The 16830-nt window shown below is 37.3% G+C and overlaps 1 protein-coding gene across 3 annotated transcripts in view; it reads left to right on the forward strand.

Moving 5' to 3' along the window:
• Positions 1–16830, forward strand: part of LOC106867633 (multiple epidermal growth factor-like domains protein 6) — a 109433-nt gene that overhangs the window by 40784 nt on the left and 51819 nt on the right. For 2 of the 3 annotated variants that reach the window (XM_014912557.2, XM_014912558.2), the window contains exons 5-8: positions 467–589; positions 1781–1903; positions 6099–6203; positions 16187–16329. In XM_014912557.2, coding sequence (XP_014768043.1) covers positions 535–589; positions 1781–1903; positions 6099–6203; positions 16187–16329 — 426 coding nt within the window. In that variant the 5' untranslated portion in view covers positions 467–534. The remainder of the gene's footprint in view (positions 1–466; positions 590–1780; positions 1904–6098; positions 6204–16186; positions 16330–16830) is intronic. The other variant, XM_014912559.2, reaches the window with a different exon arrangement.

Consider the following 16830-nt stretch of genomic DNA (forward strand, 5'->3'; position numbering starts at 1 on the left):
GAGAGAGAGAGAGAGAGGGGGGGCGGTAATTGCGTCGGGGAGGGTGATTACGAGTGGAGGGTGGTCGTGAATGGAGGGTGGTTGTGAATGGGAGAGAGAAGGGAGTAAAGGCAAGTGAAGAGTGATCGTGAATGGAAATCATGAGTGAAGGATGATCGTGAGTGAGAGGGGTATTTTGTGAGAGTAGTCGTGAGTGAAAGAGAAAGACGGTGATCATGAGTGGGGATCATGAATAGAGGGTGACCATGAGTGGAGATCATGAGTATGAGAGAGCGTGACAATGAGTGAGGGTTTTTTTGCGATGGTGAACGAAAAGTTCCTAATATTTCCATAATCTTCTTTCAGTCAGTTTGATTTTTATTCCACCATGTTTTCTCGTCCTCAATAATCTAATTAATAATCTAATCAATAATCTAATCAATATATATGCTGAATATCTTAAAAGATTAGTTTTTGTCCTTCACAGATATCAATGAATGCCTGGATGAGGACCATTGCTGTTCACAGTCCTGTTATAACAACCCAGGATCGTACATGTGCGGATGCACAGCTGGCTTCCGTTTGAAAAGAGATGTTTGCGGCTGTGAAGGTAAGCATTTACCTTCCATGTAGTTGTCGCTCTCATTGCTTATTATTATTATCATCATTATTATTATTATTATTATTATTAAAGTGATGAGCTGGCAGAGTCGTTAGCACGCTGGAAGAAATGCTTAGCGGTTTTTCGCCCGTCGCTACATTCTGAGTTCGACTTTGCCTTTCATCCTTTTGAGGTCGATAAATTAAGTACCAGTTGCGTACTGGAGTCGATCTAATCCACTGCCCCCCTCCTCTAAAATTTCAGGCCTTGTGCTTATAGTATTATTGTTATTAATACGGCATTTCGTCCGTCCTTACGTTCTGAGTTCAAATTTCGCCGAGGTTAACTTTGCTTTCCATCCTTTCGGGGCCGATAAATTAAGAAGTAGTGGAGTACTGGAGTCGATGACATCGACTTAAGTCCTCTCTTAAAATTTCAGGCCTTGTGACTATAGTAGAAAGGATTATTATTATTATTATTATTATTATTATTATCATTATTATTATTATTAAGGCGGCGGCGGCGAGCTGGCAGAATTGTTAGTATGCTGGGTGACATGCTTAACGGTATTTCATCAGTCTTCGCGTTCTGAGTTCAAATTCCGCCGTGGTCAACTTTGCCCTTCATCCCTTCGGGGTCGATAAAATAAGTACCAGTTACGCACTGGGGTCGGTGTAATCAACTTAATCACTTTGACTGTCCTTGTTTGTCCTCTCGCTGCTTAGCCCCTTATGGGCAATAAAGAAATAGATATACACACACACACAGATACTGATGCAAAAGGATGTGCAAACAGAGATGCATACCACAGAAAGATGAAATGGAATCTGAGATGGGACAAGACCAGAGAGGGGAGGAAACACGGAGAAGAACAGAACGTCATTGAAGAACTCTGATAAATAAACTAATAATAATAATAATAATAATAATAATAATAAAGTGAAGGTCAAATGAACAGTGCATGTGTTTATTGGCAAAATGAACGTCCCCAAATATAAAAATATTTAATTAGTTAATATTCTAGTAATGTCTCCCTTATCTTTCGTGACTAAAATTAATTATTAACAATGTTATTTCTCCTCATTACAGTGGCAGCAGAGGAGGAAGGAGTTAAGTTAATTAAATTTTCTTAGCTCCTCTCTAAATGAATTATGTTAGCAGCAATTTTAGCATGTCGTCATGTTTCGTCTCTCTTTGTAGATGTTAACGAATGTCTCAATGACAATGGAGGCTGCGAAGAGCAGTGCGTCAATTCTGAAGGGTCGTACCAATGTATCTGTAGAGTTGGCAAGCTGTTGGCTCGAGATGGCCACACCTGTATACGTGAGTTGACAGTTTTTACAGGGGTTTCTTGTTAAGGAATAACAATAAAGGGGACATATTGACATACATCCTGAACAGTTGGGCTCAATAGGGACAACAGTTAGAAATATATATATATATATATATATATATATATATATATATATATATATATATATATATATATATATATATATATATATATACACTCACACATATATATATACATATACATACATATATACATATATGTTGTAGAATGGGTGGCATGTTTGATTCTCTTTGTTTTTTGGAAAATCCTGTAATTTTGAACACACTGTTGATTGTAATTATAAAAAGCTCTCATGGTAGATATGAAAGTACAGATTGAGTGCAATGGCTGTGGTAACCCTGTTTTATCACAAAATCCACATAAATGTAATTATCAGTGAAGATTTGCATCACTGAAGCAAACTTGTAAAAGTTTAAAAAATTGGAGAGTTTGGCAGATTTTTATATTTTTTTCATAAAGATAATCACTTCTGCCACTCATGCTATTATGTATATGTGTGTAAACATCATCAATAATGAAGGCATGAGTTGTACATGAACTACTTCAAGTTTCATGTTCAGATAACATATGGTGTACAATCCGGCAATCTTTCAAGATTTTCATCATGGTGTAGCCATGTTATTTCAGTTTGAATGATTGCCAAATTATGCACAGTACACTACACAAGCCTGTCCAATTACTGCACTATCCAAGCGTGAAACTTGAAGTAGCTCATGTATAACTTCTGTATTCTTTAAATGATATCTCTAGCTGGAATCTAGTTGTATCTGGACACCATTCCCAGTGGCAACCAGTTTAAAATGGTAATCAAGTATGAAATAATCTGTGCCTTGCTGTAGGTAATAAAACAGTTATGTCTTTCTGAATCCAACAATCCACACATGGTCCAGTGTTTCTCTTCAGTTTTCACTCTATTAAGTGGATGAGAGACATTTCCTCCTGGATGAGACACTAGACTATTGTACATAGTTCTCCTCCCTTACCTTTTCCTCAGTAGGTATTGAACTCCCCACTGCAAGCTAAGTTAAATAATTGACAACCCAACAATGCTTCTATTGTTTATTACAAGAGAGTTGTTCCTGTCCTGTTGTACCAATATACCGGACTGTTACAAATTAAATGCCCTCACCACACACACAATGCAGTGTCACGGGTAACAAACTGCCAGCCTCATAGTTGGTACTCTGCTACTTCTAACCACCTTGTCATCCTTTATTCCACTTTATTCAGGGACACAACACAGTGTTTATGAGACAAGATTTGAGCTCCTAAATTAAAAAGCACCGAACAAAACCAGAGAATGAAGTCTGAAATGGATTTTTAAAAATAAATCTCGTTTCATTAATTGTCTGATGATTATGTAGGGAACTGTTCTGGGTAAGGACTTCATGGAAGATAGAAGGAAGTAGGGTTGACTTCTGGAGAGGTGTCTGATAAATTGATCCAATATGATCCAGGTTTATGTGTTTAGAATTAAGACAAGGAGACACACTTGGATCAAATTTTAATCTGTGTAGGCAAGGAAAATTTTGATCATGGATGAAGATCTGAGTTTATTCAATGAAAAGTCTTTCTGAGTGTTATCTTCTGGGCTTTTAATTAAGCTAAAAGTCATTAGTCCAAAATGACAGAGAGTGTAATTATGTTAATTATGCTTAATGAAGATTTAGTAAAAAAAATTTTTTCTGAAGAATTCAGCAGAGTAAAATTAGATGAAACAACTAGAAAAGTTATTTAAGAGAAATATTTACATTAATTTCATGCATAGAGAGAGTTCGGTTCCACTACACAGCACCTTGGAAGAGTGTCTTCTACTGAAGTCCTGGGCTGCCCAAAGCCTTGTCAGTGGATTTGGTGGAAACTGAAAGAAGACCATTCTGTGTGTGTGTGTGTGCGCGTGTGTTACTGTTATAAAGCAGAGTCGTGTCATTCTTTTCCAATATTCTGTAAAAACATGTCTGTTCAGGGGAAGAATATTACCTTTGCTTGGAAACAGGTGAGGGTTGGTGACAGGAAGGGCATCTGGTTACAGAAAAAAAATCTGCCTCAGTAAATTCTGTCTGACCCATGCAAGCATGAAAAGGTGGACATTAAAACAATGATGAGATAGAGAAAGACATACATGCATCCATACACACACACATACATACAAACATAATTACATATATAAATACACACGTCATGATGCTGACCCTGTCATCCTGACATCAATATTAATTCCAAAAGAAACTTTCATCTATTTCTATACATGTTATATACATTATACAACCATTATATACACATGTGTATACTCACACACAAACACACCCACACATACATAAATACATGCATACACATATACTCATACACACACACACACACATAAACATAATGCATACATATGTACATACCCATACATACACTTTTACACACATGAACATAGACACATATACACACCCATGTAGACAAATTCAAACATACATACACACACGTAAACATACACTCAAACATACATACATGTACACATACATAAACACACACACACACACACACACACATACACAGTTTTTATAATTGTCCTGAAACTGGATATCTCACCATTAGTATTTTGTTTTTGGTACCAATAAAGAATTAACAACCTTCCACTTTCAAGTCAAATACCACAACTTGTTGTGTCAAAAGTGAATTACTAAACACTTAATTAGTCGAGGAGCTATTTATAATGATTAGTATGAGAAGCAGATTAAAGGCAACGAGCTGGCAAAGTCGTTAGCATGCCAGACGGAATGCTTTGCAGCATTTCATCCATCGTTATGATCTGAGTTCAAATTCCACCATGGTTCATTTTGCCTTTAATTCTTTCGAGGCCAAGCACCAGGCTCCCACCAAACTTTCAGACCTGAAAATTATAGAAAGGAATATTAAAAAGCAGTTTAAAGAGACAGACGTCAGAATGACAAATAAAACAAATACAAGGTGGGCGTTTGGATTTATTGTCACAATTTGTTGATGATGGCTGCAGATGCCACTGTCACCATCATCGTTTTTAATGACTGCAATTCCATCCTTGCATGGCTCAGACGAAGCTTAATGAGCAGAATTTTCTATGGCTGGGTGCTCTTCCTGTCATCAACCATCACCTTTTTACAAGCAAGGTAATATTTCCCCATAGCCAGAAAATGTTTTTACAGAAGGTAGGAAACAAACGACACTGCTTGTATAACAGTGACCTTCATTTACAACTACCAAACAATGTCAAGACAAAGAGATAAACACACAATGGACTTCTTTCAGTTTCCTAACAATGTTAAGTGGAAATTTTTTCTCTTTTGACTTTGTATTATATATATCATCATCATCATCATCGTTTAACGTCCGCCTTCCATGCTAGCATGGGTTGGACGATTTGACTGAGGACTGGCGAACCAGATGGCTGCACCAGACTCCAATCTGATCTGGCAGAGTTTCCACAGCTGGATGCCCTTCCTAACGCCAACCACTCTGAGTGTGTAGTGGGTGCTTTTTACGTGCCACTGGCACAAAGGCCAGTCAGGCAGTACTGGCAACGGCCACACTCAAAATGGTGTTTTTTATGTGCCACCTTCACAGGAGCATACATAAACATAAAATTAATAATCTAAATGAGGAAAGGAGAAGTAAAATTGACATTACAATTGTTTCCATAACTGGACGATATTTTATTCCATATCTCAGAGAATGTTATGTAATACATATGGAAATATGTAATAACAAATTTTTAGTCCATTCACTTCCTCAGATGTCATGATCTGAAGGTATAATTTCTTTTTGATTTTGGAATGCTGTGCTAGCCAGGATCCTGCATGGTGTGCTAATGTGGTAATAGCCAAGATTATAAATATTCCCTCAATCTATATTTATATATATTGATTATAAACATACCTATATGATAGATTGTCTATGTGTTTGTGGTATAGTTTAAAATATCAACATATACACTAATAATCTACTACATCCATTCAGTGAGAACTTTCTGGAAAAATATTTCAAAAGACAATTCTTGAAAATATCAAAACACTTTCTGAGACATATTTTCTCAAAATCCAAGAAAAAACAAAACCACCATCCGCTGTCTTTATTATTTTAATTTAATATTATCATCATTATTATTATTATTATTTTCGTTTATTTTTCTGATCAACCCAGTTAAAATCTCCAGAGGAGATACCCCAGTAACCCCTGAATCAACTGCTTCTACCCTCACACACTCAGACACACAGTCACATGAGAGAGTACCCACTAACCCTAAAGGTATGTAAACTGTTTTTCCAGTTCTCAGTAGTGTGGCCCCCTGGCTTCTGTAGATGTTACCAAATAACAAAAGAAAAGAGCTGTGGGCCTCTCTGTTTCTACCCCAAGTGCAAAGGGTCAAGAAGCAGATCCAATATAGGGCATCCTTGCTCTTACTTCTTGCACCTTTTATTCTCTCTCTCTTTCTCTCTCACTTTCCTAATCTTAGTTTCCTCTTTCTTTCTTTCTCACTTTATCTCTTTCCATTTTCAACACTCTGGTGGTTGGCTTTGGTGTGTTGTGTGCTTTGGCAAACAGTTTCCAATAACAAACCTTCAAATATGAAAAAAAAATTACAAAATATTTTTGTTTTGTTGATTTCTTTTTCCTTTTCTCTTTTTATTTTACAAATACCCTTCTCTCTTCAACATTATCCCATAACAAATCAAACAAGCAAACAAAAGAACCCCATCACCTTCAAACAAAACCTGGACAAATTCCTTCAAAGAATACCAGATAAGCCACCCATACCTCGATACAACTCAATCAACAATAACTCCCTACTCGAATAGACTGTGATACCACAAAACATGACCTAAAAATGACTTTACAGATCCTATCAGGTGGTGCTATGAAGTTAGACATGGCCTGAGCCAATCTTTCACCAGAACATATCTAAGTTATTATCAATGGTATCTTCAGCCAAACAGTAAGCTTACTGAAGGGTGTATTGCTATTACTAGACATCCAGGTAGTGGACACTGGTCAAGCCACCCAGATGGTGTGTTGTACTTCATCAAGGTAGCTGGCATTGGTCAAACCACTGCAAGCACAATATCTCAGTCAGGTTTTAACCATTGGTCAAACAGTTTGGTAATTTTTTTTTTTTTTTTTTTTTTTTTTTTTTTTTTGTCATGAAGACTGGAGAAAATAATGTTTTGGGTCTTTCGGCTGGAAAGCAAGAACTTTGGGAAAAATGGTACCATTTTCTTGCTCCATTTTCTTACTTTCTGACGAAGGACAAAAGTGAAAAAAAGTTACATTCTTCACAACATGGCAAGTGATCTTATCAAACTCTACTACAAACTCTCTTTTAGTTTTTCATTAGCATACCAACCAGTCTTCGATTGTGAGACATCTACATTTGTGGTACCGACCAGTTTTCAGTTGTAATACACGAAGTACCTGCAAGATTTTAGCGTCAGTATTTTCAGTGTACATCTGATCTCAGCTTCTTGCTTGAGTCACTTTTAATTCCTTAACTAAGTACCACTCATTAATTAAACTCATTTAATTAATCCTTTAGACTTCCCCTTCACTTTTTGCTACTCTGAACTTTACCTGTAGGTGCACAGGACCATCAGGTAAGTCAAGTCTCAATTATAACTTACTTGAATTTCCTATGTGCCAACAGGTGAAACTTAGAGTAGCAAGACTGACTTAATCAAAGTAAAACATACACACACACACACACAGAGGAAGCCATAGGATGTTGCACAAGCACTCAGTGCACTGTTTCTTTTAATAGAAAGTCAGTTACATGATTTCTATTTCCCTTGTTTAGTATACACACACACATGCACATACAGCTATAATAATGGTTTGTCTCATCACCACATGACTTCAAGTTTCATGGATGCATTGGACATATCTGTCTCGTCAGAGTCTAGCATCCAATGAAATAATCTCATGAAACTTCAATTTATGTGGTGCCATTATTAAATATTTATGTAATTCCTGCTACTTTCTTTTGTTTGTTCGCTCATTTACTTCACATTAGGAAGGGCATCCAACTAAAACAGACAGAATTTGGTGCAGTCCTCTGGCTTGCCTATACAGTAAAAAAATATTAAGTATACTGTCAGCCCTCGATTATCGCGGGTATTATGCTCTGAAACCTCCCACAGAAATAATTAAAATCTAAACAAATATAAATACCTGTCGGCCACAGAAACCAGGATATACTGAGGAGTCTGCAACATAAATTTACATATATTAGCCAGGAAAATCCACAATGTATTGAGTGCGCTGTAGGTAAACCACAGTGTGGTGAGGGATTACTGTATATTACACACACACAGAGTGCACATATGAATGAATGTACATGTATAAAACTTGAAAATCTAATGTATTTCTCTCTCTCTATCTCTCTCTCTCTCTCTCTTTCTCTCCAGCCCCACTTCATGTTGTAACTGACACTTCTACAACCACAATCTCGCATATCATTGGACAATCTAACAATCTTTTCCCTTTCTTCTCTACAATATTTGCTCACCTTTTCTACAAAAAGTTTCCATTAATTGAAAACTAGTTTCTGTCCATCACAGAAATTGGTAGGAAACTGTAGACTTTTCTTCAAAGCTTGGAACTTATTTTACGTTACACACTAATCAACAATCTCTTCCATGTTAGGTCACGTGTGTGTGTGTGTGTGTGTGTGTGTGTGTGTGTGTGTGTGTGTGTGTGTGTGTGTGTGTGTGTGTGTGTGTGTGTGTGTGTGTGTGCGTGCGTGCGTGCGCATGGATGCATGACTCCCACTGGTGAGTTTACTGCCCCACGTAGAGTATCATCGTCCAGTCTGCTTCCAGTATGGTTAATTCTATACTTTGTAGTTTCCCTAGTTATGACATAAAGGGAAAATGTAGGAAACAAGATGATAAACCCACAATGCTGTTTATTATCATTTGTTGCCTGTGTGTCTTTTGCCATTGTGGCTCATCGCATCATCTCCAGTGGATGTTCATAATGCAATAAATTGCAGATCTAACATTTGATCTGTGTCAACATAATATAATAGAATGTTCCTTTGAAAAACTGCTGTGGTTCTGCATTCAAATGCACTAAGAACACCCACTACTAGCCACAATGTTGAAACATGCGTAGGGGACAAATGGTAGAAACTGCATATCTTAACTTTTCCTATCTATATATAATGTCATATACTGAGTTCTTTTTCCTTTGTTTTACTTATATCTACACACACACACACACACACACACACACACACACACACACACACATAAATAAATAAATAAATATATATATATGTAAAGTAATTCCAAAATTGTCAACTAAATAAAATATATTCTACATTGTGCCATTATTATCTAATGTAAAACTCAATATGTTGGGTGGAGAGAATGGAATAGATAGGTAGATTTATTACAGTAAAAGATTTGAGCACCTTCAAATAAGTATATCATCATCATCGTTTAACATCATACACACATATACAAAGATAGAGGAGGTGTAGTATGGATGTAGAGAAACAGGAAATGCAAAATGTTGCATCAGTGGAAGAGCAATGTAAATGAGAAAGTCTCCACACCATCATTGCGATCCAAACAGTGGGTGTTCTTGGTAAATCCTGCAGGGAACTGCAATCCAATTCTGCTTGTATTTCATAAAAATACCAAAAGATCTAAGGTCAAATGAATGGGGTCAGATAGCAGCGAAAAAAGCCTCTGGCATTTAAGTTCTCATATAAACAACTCAGAACTGGTGCCGTGTACCATTTCCTTTTAATACACCAAGATCAAGGTTTAATGTCAAAACTGGTTGCCCCTGAGGAAACAAATATATTTCAAACATGTAACTTTCGGAAAGGTTTTGGGACATATATCTATGTGTGTATATATGTGAGATGTATGTAATGTATTTATGTGTCTATGTGCTTATGTGTGTGCGAATATATACGTATATATATATATATATATATATATATATATATTCATTCACAATTTTGCGTATGTGCATGTATGTAGATATGTAGATTTAGGTATGCACACATGTGTCTGTAGAATGTTGTCTCATCTAAAGCTTAGCATATGAATGTGTGTGTGTGTGTGTGTGTGTGTGTGTGTGTGTGTGTGTGTGTGTGTGAGATAGAAGCATACATGGCTATGGTAAGCGCAAACATTGCTGTGTGGTTAAGAAGTTTGCTTCCCAACCACATGGTTTTGAATTCAATCCCACTGCATGGCACCTTGGGCAAGTGTCTTCTACCTACCATAGAACAGACATGACTGTTCAACATGCAAGTGAGTCTGTAAGAAGTATGCACAAAGTGTGAAGGAGTCTGCATGGGGAATTTGCTTTCCATCCAATGAATGCTTGGTGCATGCAGCTTTGTGGCAGATTGTCCATTCCATTGCTATTTCAAATTTGTTACATCTGTTTTTTGTTTCGTGTTTTTGTGGGGCGCAGGGGGTAGGGTTATGCTCGAATGAACTAATAGATGTAGAAAACTGAGAGTAGGTACAAAAGGGGAAACATTAGTTTCAAAGGAACACACACACACACACACACACACACGCAAACATAATTTCATACTGTTATCTATTTTTTGATATTTACATGATATATTCCAGATATATATATATATACAACACCTTTACATTTGATATAAGTTGTTAAAAAACATTTTGTTTCTAAAAATGAAGTCAGCAGTTTGTAAAATAATAATTTTCATAACAGTTTCTTTCTGGCAGTTATTCAATATTGTGTGTGTGTGTGTGTGTGTGTGTGTGTGTGTGTGTGTGTGTGTGTGCATGCATCTGTATATGAATATATTTATACATGTATATGTGTGCATGTATGTATATAGGCACCATCATCATTTAATGACTGCATTCCATGCTGGCATGGGTTGGACAGTTTGACTGGATCTGACAAGTTCAAGAACTGCACCATATTCCAATGTCTGCTGTGGCATAATGTCTATGGTTCCATGCCCTTCGTAATGCCAACCACTTTATAGAGTGTAGGGGGCGCTTTTTTCCATGACACCAGCACTAATTAGACCGTCATACAGCTTGCTAGACATGGATGTATATGTGTGTGTATATATACATATACTATGTATACATAAAGTATGTTGTGAATGAGATCAATGAAAATTCTTGAAAACACTTTCCCCTCTCGATATCTGCTGCTCTGCTGCTGCTGCTGCTGTTGCACATTATTATTTCATCTTCTCTTTGCACATAAACTATTTAAGGCATTCTGTTCTCTCACCTGCCATTCATATAGTGATGTGGATGCTAGCACTAATAATGCAGTGATGTGGGGGTCAAAATAATTTTAGATGTGTGAATATTATACCTGTAAGAGGAAAAATAATGTTAATTATTAATTCTGAGAATGACAGGGGAGACAACCCTGATAACAAACTTTATTAAGGATATAATACAGAAAGGAGTGAGTTAAATTTTTCATAGATATGGCCATAATACTAGACGTGTTTCTGTCATGTTAGACCTCCTCAGCAATGTATATTTTCCCTAGTGCTGGTGCCCGGTCTTAGATAAACATGTCTTAGTTCACTGCATTACGTTAACACCACTTCACTATTTGTTTTTCATACAGCAAGCACCCCTTGGAACTTTCCTCATTGCCATGCACACATTCTGCATCTTGTAGCATTAAAATTGCACAAAAAACCTTCCCTTGTGCAATTTCTGTGCATGTTTTGTTGTGCATATATATATATATATATATATATATATATATATATCATAATAATATTTTGTTATTGTTGTTAGTATCGTTGCTGTATTGCTAAACTGTCATATGTCCAAATTTGGCCAAATGCATTTTTTTCAATATTTATTTTTGCTTGCAGCAGCCGGTTCTTTTGGTCAAACTATCATATCTCCAGCTGCTTCAAATGCTAAGATATTAAAAATTGTCAAAGTGTAGTACAATGGTTTTGTTATTGAATGGTGACATTATTTTTTCATTATCTGAAAAAGCAACGCTTTGGACTTACGACACTTTTGCAAAATAGCAACAATATGAAAATATTAATATTCTGTTTTGTTATCTAACACCATAAATATTTTGTTGAATGTTTTATTTTGAGACCATAGCTTGTTTGTCTTGGATAAACTGATGTGAGAGCTATTGTTGCTATCTAACATAATAATAATAATGTTTGTTATTGTAGCATTTTTGATGTAATAATAATGTATTGTTACCACTTTGTAATGTTGCATGTTATAATGTACGACCAAATATGTTTTTGTTGTTTATCTGTGTTGTTTGTCTCTGCCATGTTGTATATTATATATGTATATACCTCCTCATCATCACCACCGCTTAACATCCATGTGCCCTGCTGGCATGGGTTGGATGGTTTTACAGGATCCGATGGACTACACTGTGCTCCAATGTCTACTTTGGCAGGGTTTCTATGGCTGGGTGCCCTTCTTAACACCGACCACTTTACAGAGTGCATTGGGTGCTTTGTTTGGCACCAGCAAAATGTGGATCATGCAGCTTGCAAGATTATGAACCTCCAAGGTTCAATGCTAGGAGATGCAGGGTTAAAGTAGGAGAGAAAAGGGTCAGAGTAGAAGAGGGTTCTTGTTGTGGAGGGGTTACGTTACTACTTGCCTTTTAAGGGATCAGGGTAGAGCAAGGAGGAGATAAAAATAGTGATGGTGGCACATCTGTGTTGACCCCCCAAGGTACAAGGTGGTGAGTAGGAGTGGGTGGAGGAAGAAGAATTAGAAGTGTGGGTGAGTAGGGGTTGCAAATGTGTATGGGAGAGTAAGAGATGGGGAGTGGGTGAAGGGATATGTATATGTAAGGCACCCAGAACTATGTGGTTGGGAAGCAAGCTTCTTACCACACAGCCACTCCTGTGCTTATATATATATAAAAAGATGGTGTGTTTGTGTGTGTGTAAGGTGCCATGTCCCATTGTCACAGAAAACTTCTTTCAATGTCAGATGCACAAAGGGACTTGACATACGCTTTTGTGATTTCAGGAAGGGTTTTTCTTCCTTTTTTTTTTAATTGTATTTTGATCCTTTTGTTGATCTTTTTTTCACTTCATGTTAAATAATATGAGACGTCAGTGACTGTATCTCACAATACGCCACCACCATATCGTACGTTTATCGTCACTTGTAACCTTGCAGGGTCAAGCATGAAATCCATTAAGACAGAGACACACAGACAGAGAGAGGATAGGGTAGAGACAACTTCCAGGTGTTTGTTCCTACAGACTTACTCTCTCCATCAACGACTGATGTGTGAAAGAGATAAGATCTTTTTGTATAAGGTTTCTCTGACAATCAGCAACGTTTTGGGTGTAAAAACGACATTTTATAACTTTGAGCAGGTTTTAGAGAATGTTGCACTAAATGTGTCATTTTGATTAGTTCACTCCATTAATTTAATTGATTAATTAAATGAATAAAACCCCACAATAGCAGCCTTCTTCTGAAGCAGAATAGCTGCTTTTATCTTTTACTTGTTTCAGTCACTGGACTGTGGCCATGCTGGAGCACTGCATTGTAGGATTTGCTCAAACTGTGCTTATTTTCATGTCTGATACTTATCCTATCAATCTCTTTTGACAAACTTTTAAATGACGGGGATGTAAACAAATGACTACAAGTTACTCTTCAAGATGAGCCTGCTTTGCCCCAACCCTTCTCTCATACTCTCAACTCCCCCTCTTTGTCTTCTGGCATAAAGTTGACACCCACCCCCTCCGTGTCCTGACCTTCTGTATTCTTGTGAACTGCATGGCAACCTCAATAGTGCCAGTGGCACATGTAAAACACCCAGTACACAATGTCGAGTGGTTGGAATTAAGAAGGGCATCCAGCCATAGAAACCAGACCAAAGCTGACATTGGAGCACAATCGAGTCCTTGGATGCATCAGATCCAGTCAAACCATCCAACCGATGCCAGCATGGAACATGGACATTAAACGATAATAATGGTGATGATGATGATGATGATGATGATGATGTAGAGAACTTGGGTAACCATCAACTACCTTGACATGAACAACGATCTGCAGTTTCAGAACTGTTGAATGATGTTTTACAATTTATTAGAAATAAAAAAAATTTATTGTCTGTAAATTTCCTTCATCATTATCAGTTCTTGCTTGAGTTTGTTATGAGCCCCAAGACTCACAAGGCTGGAGCTGAATCCCAGTTTTCATAGCATATGAGGGACTGAGATGACAAAACTCCCTGGTCCTGAATGGGACATCAGTCTGTTGTAAAGTTATGTTTATTGTTGGGACCCATTTACAGTTGAGTGGACTGGAGCAATGAAGTGTTTCTTTCAAGAGCTCAGCGCAACACCCTGTCTTGTTTCTGTCTTCCACAGTCTAACCCCCTCGTCACTTCCCTCAATACCACCCACCACCCCCGATCTCAGTTGAATGGTTTTTGTCTTGGAACTTATTTGGTGACCCCACTGGTGCAGATGCTATGTAAAAAAACACCTTTTTCATTTTGTAAAGTTGTTGGCATCAGAAAGGTCATCCAGCCATGGCCACCATGCCAAAACAGACAGCAGAGCTTGGCACTATCCTCTGGTCTTGCCAGCTCCTGTCAAACTGTCCAGCATGGAAAATGTACATCAAATGAAGATGCTCTTATGACTGTTGTTGAAACACCTCACCTACTTGGCCATGGGCCTTCCCCATTAATACAAGGAAAACAGGTTCAGTTATTTTCTTTGTACAATGTTCTCAAAAGTCAAGGCTGACCATTCTCTTACACCATGTAATGTACAGGCTTGGACAAGAATTTTTTTGAGGCAGACTGGTAGCCGCCCCTGTCGGATTGTCTCCATTCTCCACTCTTTCTGATATTTATCAAAGAGAAATGCTACCAACTTGGGTTAATACAGACTGGCACCAGTGTTATCACAGACATTGATGTAAGGAACCAGAACAAGGACCTAACCCTTTCCTTCACTGATCTGCTTTCCAGAAAAGCTCCCTTTTTTTTTTTTTTTTTTGACCCCAAAAGGATGAAAAGCAAGGTTAGCCTTGGTAGGATTTGAACTCTGACCACAGAGAATCAAAACAAATGCCACAAGGCACTCTAGCCACTCTGCCAATTTGCCTGTTTAAATAATTATTTAAATAGAATATACTTTCTGTGCCATTCTTTTTTTCATTGTTTTTTTTTCTCTCTCTAAACTTTGAAATATTTAAAAACTAGAAAAATTAGTAACCGACACTGTGTAAAGGAAATCTACTTCCATCCACATGAAGAAAAGATTCTTTAAAAATTGGCTGTTCATATTTTGGGGATTGATCCATCTTCCATTCCACTACTAAACTAGCTTTCATAACTATCAATTGTTTCTTTTGTCTTTTAATTGAATTAGTTTACCATTCTGCTGCCATTTCCTTCAATAACCAATCTATCAAAATACCATTATCTTATCCATCTCTAATCCCAGTTGACCCTAATCTCAACCAGATATCATCTGACCAAACTTCCATTCCCTTTACAGCCATTGTATGTGACTCCCATTCCATTCCTCTGTCACATGATCAGATTTGTTTCATTTAAATCAACACCAACCCCCGCCCCTGATATCACCCCTTAATTCTACAACATAAATTTCTTGTTTTAAAGGGATCTAAATCAAAAGGTACCATCATGATTCCTTGTTAATTTATGCTCTAAATGCCATCCTTCATGAAATTCTTCATTATTTCCAAAATCAATCGAAACAAAAGCAGTAGATTCCAACCGAAAAATGGTAACGAAAGGGTTCTTCAATAGAAGGGCAGTAAATAACTTCAACTTGCTGGGGTGATATTCTATTCTTAAACCTGTGTTCTAGTCAAAGGGTTGCTTTTTTATTTTTTCTGTTGTATTACATCGCAAAACACTGAACTCTTGATGGCTCAGTCCATCAAGCTTGAAATAGGTACAATGGGACAGTAAACAACAACTAAACAGTACAACTGAGAAGTATTTTTTTTAGCTTGCAGTGCTGCTAAGGAGAGGCACATGAATGGCACCACTTACCCTTAAATTTTGTTGTGTCAATTCAAAACCCACGAGATATTCATTGAATTCTTGCTTTACCTAAATTCCTTGCTTCAGACCATTCTTTGTCAATTAAACAACTAAAACATCATGGTTTCCTGTGGGGTTGCTTTTTTTGTTTTTTGTTTGCTGTTATATCTCTGTTAAATCTCTGCTAATGCCATTTGGGTTATTTCTAGAATGTGAGATTGGTTATTTCGGACCAAACTGCCATTTTACCTGTAGTAATTGTATGAACGGTGGACAGTGCAATGAAGCCAGAGATGGTTGTCTCTGTAAACCTGGATTCCAAGGAATTCTTTGCAACAACACATGTCGACAGGTGTGTTTTCACAAAATTCTTTTTTGTTTTTTTTTGCAATCCCAGTCTGTATTTTTATTGTCCTTTTCATGTTGTTGTTGTTGTTGTCATTATTGTTGTAGTTGTTGTTGTTCTTGTGATTATTGTTGTTGTTTTGTCCAAAACCGACCCCAGATCCCCTCAACCTCCCACCATCACTCTCCTCTCTTGTATTCAAACATTATGTATCTGACTTCCCTATTTAATACATCCTTCCTTTCTATGACGGTAGGGTGGGATATGAATGAGATTTGGCTGCTGCTTCTAGCAGAGAGAGCAACCACATAGCAGCTCCTTCTTTAGCTAAGTAAAACTCACCCCTAAAACAGGACACTTCTTAAATTAGGATCTCCTTAGTTGTGGCTTCTTCATTATCTCAGCTTCATTCCTCTTCTAAGATAGGGTCCCCTCGTTAGCTGGAGTCCTCTTCAGTAGCTAGAGTTCCCTCCTTAATTATGATTCCCTCTTCAGGGAGAACCCACC

This window comes from Octopus bimaculoides, chromosome 3 (genome assembly GCF_001194135.2).
Source record: "Octopus bimaculoides isolate UCB-OBI-ISO-001 chromosome 3, ASM119413v2, whole genome shotgun sequence".
Lineage (NCBI taxonomy): Eukaryota > Metazoa > Mollusca > Cephalopoda > Octopoda > Octopodidae > Octopus > Octopus bimaculoides.